At 36.1% G+C, this 19,989-nt stretch overlaps 2 protein-coding genes across 2 annotated transcripts; one reads left to right on the forward strand and one right to left on the reverse strand.

The window, feature by feature from the left end:
- Nucleotides 1-5,871: 5,871 nt before the first annotated feature.
- On the forward strand, nt 5,872-14,161 carry MOS1 (modifier of snc1). Its single transcript, XM_078305259.1, has 10 exons — nt 5,872-6,076; nt 6,426-6,494; nt 6,905-6,979; nt 7,072-7,116; nt 7,623-7,962; nt 8,927-8,993; nt 9,622-9,702; nt 9,788-9,853; nt 10,440-11,656; nt 11,787-14,161. Exons 2-10 carry the CDS (start codon nt 6,463-6,465, stop codon nt 13,824-13,826), a joined length of 3,963 nt encoding a protein of 1,320 aa, XP_078161385.1. The 5' UTR covers nt 5,872-6,076; nt 6,426-6,462; the 3' UTR covers nt 13,827-14,161.
- Nucleotides 14,162-15,305: 1,144 nt separating this feature from the next.
- On the reverse strand, nt 15,306-16,959 carry LOC144565871 (uncharacterized). The gene is made up of 5 exons (XM_078315723.1): nt 16,941-16,959; nt 16,754-16,831; nt 16,472-16,637; nt 16,143-16,240; nt 15,306-15,908 (listed from the first exon to the last, which is right to left on the reverse strand). The coding sequence occupies exons 3-5, from the start codon at nt 16,611-16,613 to the stop codon at nt 15,390-15,392; spliced, it is 759 nt and encodes a 252-aa protein (XP_078171849.1). The 5' UTR covers nt 16,614-16,637; nt 16,754-16,831; nt 16,941-16,959; the 3' UTR covers nt 15,306-15,389.
- Between the last annotated feature and the right edge of the window lie 3,030 nt (nt 16,960-19,989).

Below are 19,989 nucleotides of genomic sequence, written 5' to 3' on the forward strand. Positions count from 1 at the left end.
ATCATCCAACGGGGCCATCAACGTGGGCGGTCTGGATCCCTCAACTCAAATTTTGAGTTTGGATATGGACCGTACGATCGGAATCCGGACTAACTAAGATTCTGATCGGACGGTAACCTTCTAAACACAAACTTTGAGTTACTCTGGCGAATTGGTATCCGGTTACCTCCCGTGAGTGTACTGGGTAGAATACATCCTCCCAGGTACCTGAAAAGGGAATCTTTTACAATTAATAGATCTGTACCGTTCTTTTAAACTTTGCACGAATCTCAAAGTCCATAATACTGCCCCTGCGCTAGCCCGAATCCTAAACTGATTGAGAGTTGATCTTTAATTCTACAGTACCTGAGAGGGTATTGATCCGACTAGGTAGTAGCAACTGACGAGGCTACTTGCAACTTCTCAAGTTCCTACCAGTCGACTTTCCACTCCATCGTACCGAATTTTTTATTAATAGAAAATAAATAAATAAAATATCGAAAAAAATATGGCTCTCGAGTATTATTGATATATAGGTAGATTGTGACAAATTTTCTCATTCAATGAATGGGACCAATTATCCCGTCCAGCTTTCTTTAATTTACCTGACCAGATTAGTTGCTAATTTCGCTTAGCAGAAAAAAAAAAATTTCTTGAATGGAATAGATTATCCCGTTTGGTACTATAATGTTTTAAAAAAAAATCATTATCTAAGATGAAACCAAAAATCAAAAACCCAAAAAAAAAAAAAAAAGCTAAAGTACCGGACGGGATAATCTATCTCGTCCAAGATTTTTTTCTTTTATGCTAAACAAAATTAGTGGAACACTAATATGGACGGGATGGTTTATCCCAATCCAAAACACTGTAGTTGGACGGGATTAACCATCCTGATCTACCTATATATCGATTAAACCCAAAAGCCATCCCCTTTTTCGATATTTTATTTATTTATTTATTTTCTATTAATAAAAAATTCGATCAAGGCTGCGCTTCAGATTTGGATGACCGAATTTTTTATTAATGGAAAATAAATAAATAAAATATCAAAAAAAGGGATGACTTTTGGGTTTTATCGATATATAGGTAGATCGGGATGGTTTATCCCGTCCAGCTACAGTGTTCTGAACGGGATAAATAATCTCATCCAGATTAGTTCTCCACTAATTTCGCTTAGCAGAAAAAAAAAAATTTTTGGACGGGATAGATTATCTCGTCCGGTACTGTAGCTTTTTTTGTTTTTGTTTTTGGTTTTTAGTTTCATCTTAGATAATGAATTTTTTTTTTTAAAAATACTACAGTATCGGACGAGATAATCTATCCTGTCCAAGAAATTTATTTTTTATGCTAAGTGAAATTAGAAACTAATCTGATCGGGTAGATTAAAGAAAGCTGGATGGGATAATTGGTCTCGTCCGTTGGACGAGAAAATTCCTCCCAATCTACCTATCTATCGATAAAACTCAAAAGCCATCCCTTTTTTCGATATTTTATTTACTTATTTTCTATTAATAAAAAATACAGCAAGATCCATTGTTTCTTTTTACTCTAATCACGCTCCATATCTTACTTCACTTTTAAAATCTGAACAATTTATTTGAAGCACTCAACAAGATCTTCATATTAAAATGTTAGTGAGACTATGGTACTATTGTCACACCCCAAATCCCCGGGGTCTGACAGCCTGCCGCGTGTATCTATCAAGTGTCACATATACACGCAAGGCAGTGGGTCTTTTATATGCATTACCAATATCCTCATTTGCTGCATCCGTGAAATAAACCTGAAAATAATCGGGAGGGTGGGGGTGAGAATAAATCCTCAGTGCGAAATTTGCCACAGTTTAGATTATTGGACTTGCAATCAAACTCTATATTCAAAAATGAAACCCAAACAATAACAATGCAAGGAGATATATATACATAATCATAAATAATAGAATGCCAGTGCTCGACAACAATCAATCAGCCTGAAACACAGTTCACGGAATTTCCAAGATGAATTTCAAACACAACATATATTTTGGCTTAACTCGACTCATTAGGGCTTGTAGCAACTGCAGATGTTCTTTCGAGCTGAACCCTTTATCAAACCCACATCTGTAGGGTTACTGACACCTACAGATGGCCAACCACTGGACCCTTTATCTGACACCCATCTGCAATCGCTTGGCTTAACAGTTTATTAAGGTCTGGTTCAAGTCACATAAAGAAAATCCTCTTTAGAATCGTTTCCAATATTCGTAATATTCAATTTCCCTTCCAAATGCATTAACACGTAGGAGAATGCCACCGAGCCATAGACGTTACACAAGTCACCCACGATTTCCAATCACATCTCATAACATAATCACCCTCCCTCGTCCCAACCGGTACTGGGAACATCGAGGGCCGTTCACCTAAGGCCATTTAGGATCCTGGGAATCCAAGTCAGCATACAGCCCGACTTGGCAAATTCATTGGATCCAATTGCTTAACTTCGTAAATCCATTCATATACATATCAAATCAAATCAAATCGTGGTGACTTTCAATCAAATCATATCATAATAGATCGACACAACCTACAACCATACCAGCATGCAAATCACTGAAGTCACATCAATTCGAGTTTAATTTGATTGGGCTATGCAAATGCTATACACAATTCAATGATGCAATCAATGATATTCAACATGACAAACGAAAACACAGTTTAATTCCTGAAAATAAAGTATCAAACAAGTCCAAGAATCCCGCACCTTATTATGACGAGCGTACCGCTTAGTTACGGATCAGGCGTCTCGAATTGCCTCGCTAATTCTTGCTCGACCGAGCCTACACCTATATTACATGTATACTTAATTTAAATCATTGTTCGACGATTTATCTGCTTCCTTGAGTGATATTATTTTCTTTATACTTTCCTCAGCGAAATTCATATATTTTTGGTGTCAATCCTTTTTTTATTCCTCTTTATTACTTGACATTTATACAATCTCACATAATTTCATACATATGGTCATAACAAGTTATTTCAAAGCCTATTTACCAACATTTCAATTTAAGACCTCTTTACAATTATTTCAATTCACATATGGCTCAAATTATAATACTTCACATGCATGGCCGGCCATAGCCTCAAACAATTTACATCTTACAAATTGGTCCCTTATATTTATACAACTCACATAGGCCTTATATTTTATAATTCATACCCCTTATTTTTTATAAAAATTCCCAAGGCTTGTATTTTGCACAAAACAGCCCTCAATTTAATTTATTTACATTTTTGGTCCCTGTCAAGTCAAGGACTGGCACACACACAAAATCAGCACAATACCAGTGGTATCACTGGGCCAGTACCGACTGGTACCAGCAGCACATACACAACAACAACATGGAGGTACTAGTCGCAATTTACCAGTACAACATCAACACAGAACCAGCAAAACAGAACAGAAAGCAAGACAACAAAGCGAACCAGCAAAACAGAAACAAGTCACAGGTCAGATCAGAATAGACACACCAGAAATCAACAACACGGCTCAAGCCTCAAGTCAACACCATTTGTCGGGAAAATCAACAACCCGAGCAAAGGTGAAATTAACTACAATTCCCTTTAATTAATACAAATCACAATGGTCATATATTTTACAATTCCGACCCTTAATAAAAATCATTTACAATATAGTCCCTTATACTTAATTCATTCGAGCAAATCGATCGATTCGGGAAAATCAACAACTCGTACTCGAAAACTAGCAAATTTACATCCTACGACATTAATCGATTCATCAAGACACAAATCAAGAAGTTTAGAAATTATTTTAGCAATTACCCGAACTAGAAAATGTCAAAAGAGATCGACCGGTTCCGAGGGTTTCGCCTCGCCTTGCGGCCATCTCACTCGAGCACTAGCAAGCATCATAACACCCGCACGAAAGCACCCGCAAGCAATAATGGCAAACCCCCAATTTCTAGGGTTTCAGATTCTCACGAAATCAACGACAACGGGCGAAAAACAGAGAGGGATCAATCGAGAGTGGGGTTCGCCGGCGACGGGAGAGGGCAGGGGCGGAACCCTCTTGGGTTTTGGCGTAGAACAGAGAAGGGGGCGGGTGGGGGGGGCTGTCACGGGTTGGGAAGGAGAGGAAAGAAATAGAGATGGTTATATTAATTTGGTTGCTTTGAGATTCGTGCTGGATGAGATGAATGTTTGTGATAATTCCAAAATTTGCATTACAACATTTAAGATGCGTGTTAGATTAAATCGGATGGTCCAAACAATTCAGAATTTCATTATGGTCATTTAATTGGTTTAAAATTCTGTTTCTTTCATGAATTCCAAATCGAAAGTTTCGAAAATTTGTAACTATATTCGCACATAAAATTCGTATATTTATTTCTCAATTTAAGATTTGAATAATTTGATTTCCTTTTATATAATTATGTATATTCAATTGATTATCTAAAAGTTCTAAATGAACGAGCTTTATAAATTCTATATTTTATTTTATTTTTAAATCTCTAAATTTTAATAGACATAATTTCATACATTATTTATATTACGAAATTTTTTAGTTTCGTTTTAGTCGGTCAGAAAATTTCTGAACGATCGTTAAGTTAATTAAACTTTTTATTTAAGCCAAATGATCGATTTATCAATTTAATCAAGTTTTAAAATTTCGGAATGTAACAACTATGCACGACGCATATTGGTCCACACTTCGGATCAATATTTTTATTTTTAAAATTCTAATTATCAATCCGAACCATTGAACATGATCTTCATAGAATATGTACTTGTTAATTAAATTTTATATTTTTTAAAATGTTTTTACTATTTATTTAGATGGGTAGAAAATCACTAGAACAATTATTTTCTGCCCATAAAAAAATATAGTAATTTTTTTTTGAAAGAAAAATGTAAAATTTTAGTTTACAAGTACATATTTCATATGAATACTATGTTGAGTGGTTCATATCAATCGCCAGAACTTTTAAATTGAAGATTTAAATCCACACTGCGAGTCAATATGTGCTATACATAGTACCACAGTCTCACTCTTAAAATGTGCTTAAAGACTAAAATTAATATTTTTTGGAACTCTTTTTTTTGATAGGTACAAAATCATTGTTTAAGATAATTTTGAACCATTCAAAACAATAATTTCGCACTTATAAAAAAGGTAAAAAAAAAAAAAATCAAAATTATAAACTTCTGGTCTCCAAGCACATTTTAATATGGAGATAACATTGATTGTTGAGCAATTCGGATCGATTGTTCGGACTTTAAAAATAGAGATAAAGATGTGGAGCTATAATTGAAGTCCAAAATCAATAGTATATTTTAACCTTGTTTTTTTTCAGAATTCGTTTACTATTTTTTAAATATGTAAAAACACTTGTTTTGAATGGTTTACAATTTAAGATAAAGTGATTTTTTTCTATCTAAAAGACAGTAAAAAAATTATGAAAAAGGGAAGATTTTATATTTTTCATATGAAGATTATATTAATCGGTTTAGATTGATTGCCTGGACTTCAAAAATTAAAATATTAATATATGGTACATATCATTCTGCGCTAAGCATAGTACCATAGCCTCACTCACAAACAAAATATATTAAAAATAATAACTTTAATTAAACTCATTTACCTAATTTCCACGTGGTAGATATAATATATAAAATAAATAAAATTACATTTAATATTAGAACAATATTATCTGTTGAATTTCTACAAATTTTGAATTTGAACCGTACAAAATGAAAGACACGGATTCGGATTTCATTCAAGAACTTATCGGATCCGCCATACGAATGGATTCGGTTTGATATCCAATAACTTATCGGACCGCCATACGAATGGATTCGGATTGATATCCAATAACTTATCGGAGACCGGATTATGATAGTATCCATTAACAGCCCTAGCCGACGGACTCATCTTCTTTCTCCTTAATTAACGAAAAAACACTTCACGCTATCCCCAAATATCTCTTCCGATCATCGATCGATTAGATCCACCTCTGCCTTCTTCGCTTTCAGGAATCGGTAAAATCAAATCTGTAGAATCACTCAGTCACAAATAAACTACAAGGAAACTCGGAAATAAGGTGAGTTTCTTCCGATTCAAGGGTTTTGGAAAATCGCCAAATTATCGTATTGGATCGTAGGTTCCCGATAGATAGATTTTCCAAATCATGGTAGGAACGAAATAATGGAGCGGTTTATGCTTGCTATCCTAGGTTTAAGGTACATCACCAACAATACAATATGATACCAGTGGAACCATTTATTCCTCATTGACCAAAAAGAATAACAAAAATAAACTATTGCAACTTGATGGTTCTCTTATTTATAAATTATGTTCTGGTTTAAATCTTCACTACTTTTATCTCGAGCTATATATCTGATTTCTTATGAATGTTATTTATGTTTCCTTTCTATTGAATGCAAATTAAGGTACATATATGATTGATGATTGTTGAGAGATTTAAACATGGCTTCCAGTACATTGACAGCGGATCGGCGGTAAGTATAATATTCATTTACTCAATACTGAATCTGCAGATATGTAGTAGGGTACTAGGATGTCACTGGATAATACTTTGATTCAAATTCAGAAACCCAAAAAAAAAAAGGAGGAGAGAGAAAGATACCTTTCTTTTGTTTATGAATTGGAGCTCAACCTTGAGAGTTGAGACCAACCACCCCCACAAGATGGTAAATGAAAAAAATGTAAGAAGTAAAAAGTAGAAGTCGCACAGCCGGGGAAAGAATAAAACAATAGTAGGTACTACTGTATTATACAAGCTGGATGCTGTACTGGTGGTATATGCTGGCAATGGGCTGCATTGTAATTCTTGCATTTTTGTGTACCTCATTGAAACTAGAATTTGCACAATTTTTCTTATTAATTATAATTTTTTCAATTAATATAGATGGGCTTCTTCCCGGAAGTCTGGCATGACAGTCTTGGGAAAAGTACCTAAACCGATCAACCTGCCTAGTCAAAGGTATCATTTGTATCCATACTCTTGACATACATACATACATTTTTTGTTTTTTTCTGAAGAATTGTTTTTGACCTCTTGGATCACATTTGAAGGTTGGAGAACCATGGCCTGGACCCCAATGTTGAAATTGTCCCAAAGTGAGCCCCCTCTATTTTACTTGTTGATTTTGCAATATGTTTCTTGCTATTGCTCTTGCATACTATAAGTTTAGTTTTTTCATCAAATAATGATGTAATTAATTATTCTTCAAAATGGGCTTTTGAAACTTGTATGCCTGCAAAATTTAGATTGTTTATACAAGTAACGCAATCTCTGATAACATTTGTTGAAATTACTTATTTGCCTTTGCCATTCAGAAGTGACTTGTATGGAAGTGGTGCAATGGTGTACTTGTACCTGTACAAACTTTTAGTGCTGATGAGTAGGTACCCTTTTTATTGAGTAAAAGGTAGTTTAACTAGCGCACTTTTTTATATCCATACAACCCCCTGGTACCAACAAAAGGTAGTTTATTGTAACTGGATTATTAATTACTCCTTGGAGTATTCTAGGAAAATAGCAACTCAATTTACAATTTGAATTACAAGGTCATAATTGCAAACAGATGAGTCTAACAAGGTAAGTATGCAAATATCCTTCTCAGGGGCACAATTACATGGGGAAGTAGACCAACTTCTTCATCAAATGCATGGAACTCATCTTCCATTCTCTCTCCTAAAACTGATGGTACTGCCAGCTCTCCTCCTGACCTCATGGGCCGGCCTGGTTCATCTGGGTCTAGTACCCGCCCGTCGACTGGTAACACAGATAGACTGCTAGGTCCTGATCCATCTCATGCGTGGGGCCCGAACTCGCGCCCCTCCTCAGCTTCTGGGTCCTTTGCTTCAGGGCACCTTTCATCGCCGAATCGCCCTAGAAGTGCAGATACTCGGCCTGGAAGTTCACACTTGTCGCGTTTTGCTGAGAGCTCAGGGGAAAGTAAGGTATGCACTTGTATTGTTTTATATACCTACTTCTACTTTCGATCCTGTACCAGAATTATATTAGTATGAATATTATATGCTAAGAGTCCCGAGCCATGTATCACAACACTTCTTAAATTGTGACTACTGATGACAAGTGCTTATGTGTCAAGAGATGTGTTGGACATGGTAAACACCTGGTTTGGGTTGCAGTTGAAGACTAGGTAAGCATTGGTTCTGCAGATATGCATTGGAGATGGCACAAATAATCCGATGTACAAGGGTACTTGATTTGTACCCATGATAGCTTAGTAATAGACTTAATAGGCAACACATTCAACCGCCAAGATAGCAACCCTTTTGCGATATCATGGACCAAAGAGTATTTAATTATTTTTATATTTATATATTCATAAAAATAAATATACAGTTTCTACTTGATAACAGCGACACTTGTTCTTTGATACAAGTCTCTTGTTGTCTGTTTGATTCTCTAAGCATAGTTTTATACATATATTTTAGTATAGTTATAATAAATTTATTAATATTTTAATTAATATAGCCATGTCCAATGGTCATGCCATGTACATTGCATACCTCTGTCTACGTCGTGTGGCAATATCAATGCGACATAGATCCTGATATCTAGGTACTCGCACAAAACTTGGTAGCATAATTTTTTGCATCCCAGATTTTTCAATTTAGTTTGAGGATTTTACTGGTTGGTTTGTATTTGGAACCGGATGGGTGTTTTGATCATTTTTTATTGTTTTTGTCAATTGATTTGTTTTGTGCTTTATCTAAGATTTGGCTTCTTGTAGACTCTTACAATTAGAGTTTTGAGTCAAAATATAAGTTAAAGGATAGAAATAGAATTTCAAGTAAAAACAAAAAGGGCATGTCAGTCACATTTCTTTCATATCATCTGCTTAAGGAAGTCATTTGAACCATATACATTTATGTAATTAAATGCTGTTTCATGTAGGGTTTCACGCTTAGTTCTGGAGATTTCCCAACACTTGGGTCTGAAAAGCCTGCTGAGCCCTGTAGAGGTGCTTTTCTTTCTCTGGTGTCTGTCAAATTTGCTTGTTTAGAATTTGAACAATTGCTTCAAGTTCTGATGTTCTTGAAATATATATATATATAGATAGAGTTGGGCTACGGTGAGTTACAAAGTAAAGCGACTATTTTACTTCACGCTCATATTTTGCGATTTTAAAGTTCAAAATGTCGATCCGAACCGCTCAACATGATCTCCATATTGAAATGTGCTTGGAGACCAAATTTTTCATTTTTTGGAATTTTTTTACTATTTATTAAGCCACTTTGAAAATCGCCGATCCAGCGGTCCAGAAATTTTTACTGTTTTTACTGTTCACCCGGATTTTCAGATTTTCAAAGTGACTTAATAAATAGTAAAAAAATTCCAAAAAATGTAAAATTTAGTTTCCAAGCATATTTTAATATAGATTAAACATCTAACGGTTTGGATCTGCTATTTGAACTTTGAAAATGAAGATATTGCGTGAAGTAAAAACGTGTTTTACTTCGCAACTCACCCTAGCCTTACTCTCTCTCTCTCTCTCTATATATATATATATATATATATATATCTTTTAATTATTATGTTTTCATGTGATGCTTAATGAACTTGAAAATTTCATCAATCGCTATGAGTAGGTCACAGTTCGCATGGTCGGCCCACATCTGGTATGGGTAGAGATGCCAGACCTAAAGAAGCAATTGATACCCTGTCACCAGGTATGTTTTCTTACCTCTTTCTGCAATATATTTTATTACTTGTCTCGCATTATTTGACTTCTTAATATTTGTCGTATAAATGCAGGTCATGATTCGCAGGTGCCGACTTCTGGGTCTGGTGAAGATAACACGACTAATGCACCTAATTCTGGTATGTTATTTATTTGATGGGAACTAGAAAATGACTAAATATTTTTTGTAATAGCAAATATTTCCTAACATAGTTTAAGATATTCACAACAAAAAGTATTCAAGCAATATAGTGCTGGATTTGGAGTTCTTATGAACAGATATGAATAAAGTTGATTGAGTTTATACAAACACTTTTTGGTCAATTTTGTTACCTTTTGCTTGATTTATATGAGTTTCAAGCTTTTATAGCAGACAGTTTTGATCACAAATGGCCAAAACCAAAAGTGTACAATATTTAATTACAAGATTGAACAAAAAACTTGTTGTAATACACCAAGACTGGACAAAAATGTTAAAAAATTGCAAAGTGCCAAAAGAACATTGCTTTGGCTGGGAATATCAACAGTTATGGTAGTGTAAACTTTTATAGCAGACAGTTTCGTCCACATAATACCAAAAAGTGTACAATATTAATTTCAAGACCGAACAAAAAAATAACATTAAAAATAGTGAAGTACCAAAAGAACATTGCTTCGGCTAGGAAGTAAAAATCTTTCATCAACATACTACTAATATTGCAGATTAATTTCATTTTTTAATTTCAGATGATTTTGCAAAAACAACTGATGGCCCTCCTCAAACCCAAAGTGTCAACATTTTAATGACTGACGACCCGCCAAATGCCAACTGGTACTCAGAGACACCGTATCAGTTCCCGACCCATCAATATCGTCAACCCCATCCAAACCAACCAAACATCGTCCTACCTGTACCACCACCTCAATATGATGCTTCATGGGGGGCCCCGCCACCTCAACCAATGCAACAAACCCCTGAAGGTGCCATGTGGTATCCACCAGGTCCCCATGCACCTGCTCCACATGGACCAGGTCCATATAGACCATCAGGACCGCCCAACAATTACCCAATTGACCCATTTGTCTACTATCCTCCGCCTCCCCATTTCCGACCGCCGAATGCTGAATCAGTGCCACGGCCCCACATGCCCCCACCTCACAACCCTTACATGATGCCTGCTCATCCTGTTAGCATTCCGGGAAGACCTGGTCCACATGCCCCATATGCACCAGTTCCTCCTGTTTCATATGAAGGTGGATATTATGGTCCATCACGCGCTGGGTTTTATGGGATTCGCGGTCATAATCATAACAACAATAGAAGTAATTATAATAATAGTAATAATAATCAGCAAGTGATATTGAACCAAGGTCAGAATCAGTCCCCAAGATCTTCTGTGACGGGATCTGATGCAGCTCCAAAGCAGTATGTTTTGCTCAAACACAAAGAAGAGGAGAAGAAAGATGAGAAACAGCCAGAACCAACTATAATGAACCGTGGCAAGGACCACTCAGCAGAGCTCACTGAGAACCAGCAACAGCCTATTGTCAGAAAAAATACTGCACTAATCCAGAAAATTGAGGAGCTAAATAGCAAAGCCCGCAGCTTGGAGTCATCTCATTCTGAGATTAAAGAGGAGAAGCCAAGACCTGGGGAGAGTATTTTGGGGACCCCCAGTGGTGTTAGTGAAGCTGGAGGCATGTCCAGTCTCCGAAGAACTGGAGAGGAGGTTACTGCTGTACGACAGTACCATTCAGAGAGAAGATCGAACGAACAGAGAAGGATGAGACAGAGGCCTGTACAAGTACCGCATCAAGTCATTCCAGTAAAAAATGAGGCCCTTTTGGATAATACTGCTTCTGCTGGCTCTGACAAGGTTCTTAGTCTGCAAAAGGAAGGAGATGCTGGTATGGTTTTTGAATCAAATATGCCTCCGTCTGATCCAGCCGAATATGAAATCCAGGTATGGACAACATTATATGGGCATCTGACTTTTTGGTTATTATAGACTGGTCTTTTTGTTGATTGGAGCCTGTCTTGTGTATGTTGATTAATTTGTTTTTATTTCTATTTTACTTCTTATTATCATGAAGCGTGCACTGCTCAAGGAGAAAGCAGCACAGCGTGCAAAGGAGCTACAAAGGGAAGAGGAAGAAAGAATTCGTGAGCAGAGGGCCAAGGCTCTTGCAAAGCTTGAAGCACTCAATCGCCGCGCCACCACGCAAAAGGAACCAGTCCACAGAGAGTCTGACCCCTCTCCGGTCATGAGTGATTCCCATCTCCAGCAAGAGCCCTCAGATGTTATTATCACCGATTCACATCTCCAAGAAGTACCTCTGAAAAGTGCTGAGATTAGTGGTGTCGCTACTGTGACTCTTTCCTTCGGCACAATTTCAGAAGTGCAGATCACAACAGGAGAGGTGACCCACATTTCAGAAGTACTGATGTCCTCCAAGAAGACAAGTGCAGATGCAGGTGCCATTGCTGGTGTTCTTGGTTCTGGTTCTGGTGTCAATACTGGTACAGTTGCCGTTGTCGGTGATGGTACTGGTACATCTTCTCATGCAAGAAACCATCATGGAAAACCAATAGGATACAAGAAGAGGCATAATAGTAACTTGAACGCTTCACCGGAGCTGAGAACTGCTGATAAAATGACAAATGTGGGAGCCGTCTCGGAGAATCCAGCTGATACCCTGAAGCAAACTGAGGTATCGGTTAGTGAAAGTATGCAACACAAAGATGATACAGTTGCTCACCATCGCAAGAGAGGCAATAGAAACCCTAAAAGCAGAAGCAAGACGGAGGTGATGATGCCAGTATCAGTACCAGTACAATCTGTTGCACCGGGAGAAGAGAGGCCAGTGAAGGGATCAAATGAGAAGATGGAGAACATTTCCTCCACTGCACCAACATCTGAGAACCCTAATTCAGTGCCACCTGAAGATTCTGGAAAGGAAGTTTCTAAACCGCTTGAAGTAGAGTTGCGTGCTGGTGGAGGTAGTAATAGGACGGGTCCACATTGGAAAGCACAACAGAAGCGGCCGGTCAGAAACCACAGGACAATTTCTGACAAGTCTCACAGTAATGAGACTGTCATGTGGGCCCCAGTTAAACACCCTAAAGAAGAAAACACTCATGCTTTAGATACCAGTGCAACTGTAGCTGCAGTGAAGAATGATGGTGAGGTGCACACAGGTGTTAAAACAAAAAGAGCTGAATTAGAGAGGTATGTTCCAAAGCCCCAGTTGTCTCGGCTGGAGAAGAAGCCTGATGAGTCTACTGATATAAAAGCTGGAGATATTTTATCGCCTCCTGAAGCTAAGGCTGGTGAGGTTGATACCCGGACAATTAATAGCGGTAATAATACAAATAATTTTAAAACAAGGCGCGGTGGTAAGCCTCATACTTCATGGCGTCAAAGGGTGGGGCCAGCTGAAATGCATGAGGCAATGTTTCATAATCCTACTGATGGTGAGAAAACTCTGGCAGCATCTGACACACAGTTGGTCATGCCATCCCCTGCCCCAAAGGACTGTGAAGATAGCAACCCAGATGGCCGGCCAAGGCGCCACAATGGCCATAAGTTATACAAGGCAACAGGTAGCAACTACGTAGGTCATGGTGCCACCCGCAGGGAAATAGAAAACAGTGGTGAAATTGTTGATGGTACAATATCTGGAACAGAGGGGAAGTCAGAGAACATGGAATCTGGCAGTTGTGAGGTTTTGAATTACAGCACCAATACAAGGTCGCAGCAATGGAAACCAAAATCTCAATCTCATGGATATTCTCATGGAAGGGGTAATGTTGGTTGGCAGAAAGTTGTATCTGACAAGGAGGGGTCAATTTCTGATAAGGGTCAAGATGAGGATAAGCCAGTTACATCTAATGCTACTGAGGATACTGGTAGTGCTGTCCCCCGTCGTCAGCGTGGTAATGCCCGGCAGTACAAGTCCGGCACCAGTGAAGAGAGAGAAATTGATAGGGACTTCCAGCCAGTTACCGGATCATACCAGAGAGTAGATGGGGAGGACGGAATGGAGGGGGATAATAGAGGTGCAACTGGGTCGAGGTATCGTGGGCGTGGGCGTGGGCGAAATGGTCATTTTGTACGTCGGCCGAGTGAGTGAATGATGTGGGTTATTTTTTTTTTTTTTACTTTATTAAGGATGGTTTAAGTTGAGCATTTAGCCTAGCTTGATTTGTGCACGTGTATGACCTAACGCAATCGGTAGCAGAAAAAAATGGGTTTAATGGTTCGTTGGATCTTGGATTTTGAACCTGGATCCAATATCCAATTTGAACGGTGAATTGTAGGTTAATTTTCATTTGTGTATGTTAAATCTAATCTCAATCTTCTATAAATATGCTAGTATTATTATTATGCTAATATTTATAGCTACCGGTTGTATTGTTACGCTATTAATGTCTTTCTTTTATTTATGATCTGTAAAATTCCCGATTTCATCCCTTGTTCCTTTATATAATTATTTACCTGTTTACTATTATTATTTACAATTAGTGATATATATATATATATATTTTTTTTTTCATGTTTTACTTCTTATCCTTTTTATTAATATGAAAATTTATCTCGGATTTTACAGATTGTCCGGCCGTTTTACTGATACCTGTTCCACGACCAAAATTGCTGAAATGGATCAACCCAATTACGATTGATTAAAAGCCGATTTCTTTTCCTAGTAAATTTCTATTTCAAAAGTTTATAATATGATGAAAAGATATTGTTAACGTTTTGTCAAATTCGAGGTGCTATCATAATTATAATAATGATTTAATTATGAATGAAAAGACAACTACATTTTATGTTACTCGACAACAAAAAATGATAAAAGGATATCAAATGTATCATTTTTTTTTTTGTACATCGGAGTTATTTAAAAGTAAAAACTCGTTGCTGATAAACAATTATTAAAACAATGCACACATATTTCAAAGCGGATCTAACTGTAAAGAAGACTCAAAAAATAAATCAGATGCCCATGAGAACACACGCTTTTCGTAAGTGCTGCTATCACACACTAGTTTAAAATCTTGAGTAGAACTGGTGTTTCTAATTTCATTAATTTTTTTTTGTGAACTCAACTCTAAAATTCTTAAATTCTTAGCCGATGCTGAGAAGTATTATTTTTGAACTTTATTCCAGTAAAATACGCGTACTGAATCATTCATTGCATATTTGCATTTACTAATAATAAAGTTGAAACTCAATTGGGCTGTTTACTGTTTTCCATAACCTTTAACACCGAATTTTTTATTAATAGAAATAAAATAAAATAAAATCGAAAAACGGGATTACTTTTTATTATTCTCGAAATATAGGTATAACGGGTTTACACAACCCGTTCCACCTGACGGGTCTAATTATCCCGTCCGGGTTACATTCCGTTAATCCATCCCCTTAATTAAATTCGCGCAACCCAAAACCAAAAATAAAAAGAAAAAATCGGACGGTACTACACAACCCGTCCTGGTTTTTAAAAAAAAAAAAAAAAAAAAATACCCGGACGGTGCTACACAACCCGTCCCGGGTTTTAAAAAAAAAAAAAATGTCGGCCGGATTAAGTAATCCCGTCCGACAACGAGATATCAACACACCCAACTTGCACCAATCCTATATCATTAATGTACACAATTGTCGAACTGATTTAGTAACAGCAAGCTAACATTAGCTAACAACCCTTTCCATTATGCGTACCTGAATCCGATCCGAGTGTTTGTGTTTCACCTTTCGACCTTTTCCCATGCCAAAGTGCAAAATCCAAAATATCGACAATAACAGTTGGATCTCTGAATATCACCACACGTGCCACCACAACAACCGCACGAACCATGTCTAGCCGCATGTGATTGGCTCGTCTCCTTGCCTCCACCTCAGCTGCTTCTTTGGCCTGCTCCCTCTCCTTCCCCTGTTCCTCTTTCACAATCTCGAGTTCTTTTTTTACATGCTCAGTTTCTTGCTTAGCAAGCCGGGAGATGCGATGGATTTCTTCAATTGACTGCTTGGCTATCTGTTTGGTTTCTTCCTTTGAACGTTGCGCTTCTGATCTTGCCGTTGCAACTTCTCTTTTGTACTGCTCGATTTCAAGGCTAGCAGTTTCTTTGATTCTTTTAACTTGCGTCATTGCATCTTGCGCTTTCAGCTTGGCTTCATTTTTTGCACATTCGGCTTCCCCTCTTTTTCTTTTCTCCTGATTTTAATTGATTTTCAAATAGTATAGGTGTGAGTGTGAGATATGTACTAATCACACACACCACTTTTATATTATTTATAGTTGCAATCAGTACCATGAGTGTTGATTTATACAAAGTAAATAAATAATATCATAAAAACACTATCATGAAAAATCAAATAAATTCACAAATATTCTAGAAAAAATCTAAGTGACTGATGTATGATGAATGTTGATATTGAAAAATCAGACCTCTATGTTACTGGCAATGATCTCAGCAATTGCATTCAGCTCTATTTCAAGAGCTACCCGATGTTCATTGAACAAATCTGAGTATCTTGAACTCAAATCTAAAATAGTTAAAATAGTATTTGTCAAAACCTGACAAACTGAAATGGTAAATCATATGAAGTGAAAACAAGTTGCAACGATAAGAAGTGCTTTCTCAGCTGCTTCAATACTTATCTGGATTATTATTGTTCCTCGACTTTTGGTGCACTATTGCAACTCTTAGGTAATGGTCAAGATTTATTAAACTTAAATATATTTTCTTACAGTTCAATGAGAAATATATATATTACCTTCACATGATTCAACAAATTTTGTCATACAAGCTTTGGCTGCATCGTCGATTGCAGATGTAGGGTCCTCCGCTTTGCTCAATTGATTTGCAATCTCTTGTTTACTCTCATTAAATGCTTTTATATGTAATCCAGCCAACATCTCCTTGCATGTGCTCTCCACCAGCTGAGATAATTGCACACAAGAGATCCAACGGATGTTCATTACAAGTCCCATTCTAATATTTAATCAAAAGACAAAAATGCTTTGAAATAATTGTAAAGCAGTGTCAAATGCCATACTCCGCATATGCTCTTCTCCAATTCTCCACGTTTTTGTGTCTCACATCTTCGTCGTCCAATTGGGTCTCTGTGTCAAACCTTTTAAATAAAATTATGTATTAATGTAAAGTGATGGTGTTAGAGAACCAGGGACCGAAATTAAGGCAACTTATGTGCAGATGTGTTGTGTGAATATATTCGTTATTACCGAGTTGGGATAGCTTCTAGAAGTGAAGCCAGCTTTTCAGTGAACTTTTTGGAAGCACCACGGCCACCTTCCTTCAAGGACAAAAGATCCTATAGGAAGTATAACATATAAGGCAGGATAAGTGTCGAAAATTAACCAATGCACATATAAAGAAGAATAAACTGAACCCATTAGGTTTTAAACATTAAATAAACAAATTTGTCGGACGAGATTACTTAACCCGTCTGACATTTTTTTTTTTTTAAAACTCGGGACGAGTTGTGTAGCACCGTTCGGGTATTTTTTATTTTTTTTAAAACCAGGACGGGTTGTGTAGTACCGTCCGATTTTTTTTTTTGGGTTGCGCGAATTTAATTAAGGGGATGGATTAACGGAATGTAACCCGAACGGGATAATTAGACCCGTCCGGTGGGAAGGGTTGTGTAAACCCGTTATACCTATATTTCGAAAATAATCAAAAGTAATCCCGTTTTTCGATTTTATTTTATTTTATTTCTATTAATAAAAATTTGGACCTTTAACAGGCACATTTAAAATTCGAGCTTAATTCAAACCGATTTTTTTATTAATAGAAAATAAATAAATAAAATATCGAAATACAGCATAACTTTTGGATTTTGTCGAAAACTAAGTAGAACGGGTTGTGTAAACCCGTCCCACCGGACGGATCTAATTATCCCGTCCAGTTAATTAATGGTTAGCGTTAAACTCAGCGAAGGAAAGAAAAACAAAAAAACAAAATCCGGACGGTATGCTTCAACTTGTTCCGGATCAAAAAAAAAAGAAAAAAAAAATCCGGACGGGTTATGTAACCCCGTCCAGGATTTCAAATCTTTTTCCATATATTATATTATTATATTATATTATATTATGATTTTATATATATTATATTATATTATGATTTTTTATATATTATATTCTATTATATTATATTATGATTTTATATATATTATATTTTTTGTTTTTTATATTATATTATTATATTAATATACTTATATATATATATATATATAGAGTTAGGCTGGGGTGCTATGGATAGCATAGTGGCCTCTATGCTACGGCTCAATATTCGAGTTTTCAAAATCCAAACGGTCGATCCGAACCGTTCATCTTATTCTCCATATTAATATCTGCTTGGAGACCAAATTTTACATTTTTCTGAATTTTTTTACTATTTATTAAGTATTTTACAAAATTGTTGATCCAACGGTGGCTGTACAAAACAGTAAAACCGTTGGATTAGCGATTTTCAAAGTGGCTTAATAAATAGTAAACAAATTCAGAAAATTATAAAATTTGGTCTCCAAGCAGATATTAATATGGAGAATAAGATGAACGGTTCGGATCGACCGTTTGGATTTTGAAAACTCGAATATTGAGCCGTAGCACGGGAGGCCACTATGCTATCCATAGCACCCCAGCCTAACTCTATATATAAAACAGTAAAACCGTTGGATTAGCGATTTTCAAAGTGGCTTAATAAATAGTAAACAAATTCAGAAAATTATAAAATTTGGTCTCCAAGCAGATATTAATATGGAGAATAAGATGAACGGTTCGGATCGACCGTTTGGATTTTGAAAACTCGAATATTGAGCCGTAGCACGGGAGGCCACTATGCTATCCATAGCACCCCAGCCTAGAGTTAGGCTGGGGTGCTATGGATAGCATAGTGGCCTCCCGTGCTACGGCTCAATATTCGAGTTTTCAAAATCCAAACGGTCGATCCGAACCGTTCATCTTATTCTCCATATTAATATCTGCTTGGAGACCAAATTTTATAATTTTCTGAATTTGTTTACTATTTATTAAGCCACTTTGAAAATCGCTAATCCAACGGTTTTACTGTTTTGTACAGCCACCGTTGGATCAACAATTTTGTAAAATACTTAATAAATAGTAAAAAAATTCAGAAAAATGTAAAATTTGGTCTCCAAGCAGATATTAATATGGAGAATAAGATGAACGGTTCGGATCGACCGTTTGGATTTTGAAAACTCGAATATTGAGCCGTAGCATAGAGGCCTCTATGCTATCCATAGCACCCCAGCCTAACTCTATATATATATATATATATATTATATTATGAATAGAACTAGTTTAGTTGTGCTTAAGCTCACCAAAGTGTTTGGTGAGCTTAACTCCAAAACTTATTAAATCGGTTTCAAATGACGAATCCAAACCGTTAGAACCTGCCTATCTTGCGAGTGATGCGTCTACATGTGAAAATTTTAAATATTTGAATTAATTTAGTATAAAGTCAATATGTCAAAATTAAAAGGTTAATAAATTAATTTTAGTGCATTTATTTTTTGAACGTTTTTTTACCGCTTGACTTTATACTAAATTAATTAGAATGTTTAAAATTTTCACATGTAGTGCATTACTCGTAAGATAGGCGGATTTCAACGGTTCGAATTCGTCATTTGAAACCGATTTGATGGATTTTGAAGTTAAGCTCACAAAACTAGGGTGTTCTTAAGCTCACCAAAGTGTTTGGTGAGCTTAACTTCAAAATCGATCAAATCGGTTTCAAATGATGAATTCGAACCGTTGAAATCCGCCTATCTTACGAGTGATGCATCTACATGTGAAAATTTTAAACGTTCAAATTAATTTAGTATAAAGTCAAGCGGTAAAAAAACGTTCAAAAAACAAATGCACTAAAATTAATTTATTAACCTTGTAATTTTGACCGATTGACTTTATACTAAATTAATTCAAATGTTTAAAATTTTCACATGTAGACGCATCACTCGCAAGATAGGCAGGTTCTAATGGTTTGAATTCGTCATTTGAAACCGATTTAATAAGTTTTGGAGTTTAGCTCACCAAACACTTTAGTGAGCTTAAGCACAACTAAACTAGTTCTATTCATAACATAATATATATATAAGTATATTAATAATAATATAATATAAAAAACAAAAAATATAATATAACATAATATAAAAAACAAAAAATAATATAATATATATATAATCATAATATAATATAATAATATAATATATAGAAAAAGCTTTCAAATCCTGGACGGGGTTACATAACC

This window comes from Carex rostrata, chromosome 1 (assembly GCF_964058835.1).
Source record: "Carex rostrata chromosome 1, lpCarRost1.2, whole genome shotgun sequence".
Taxonomy (NCBI): Eukaryota; Viridiplantae; Streptophyta; class Magnoliopsida; order Poales; family Cyperaceae; genus Carex; species Carex rostrata.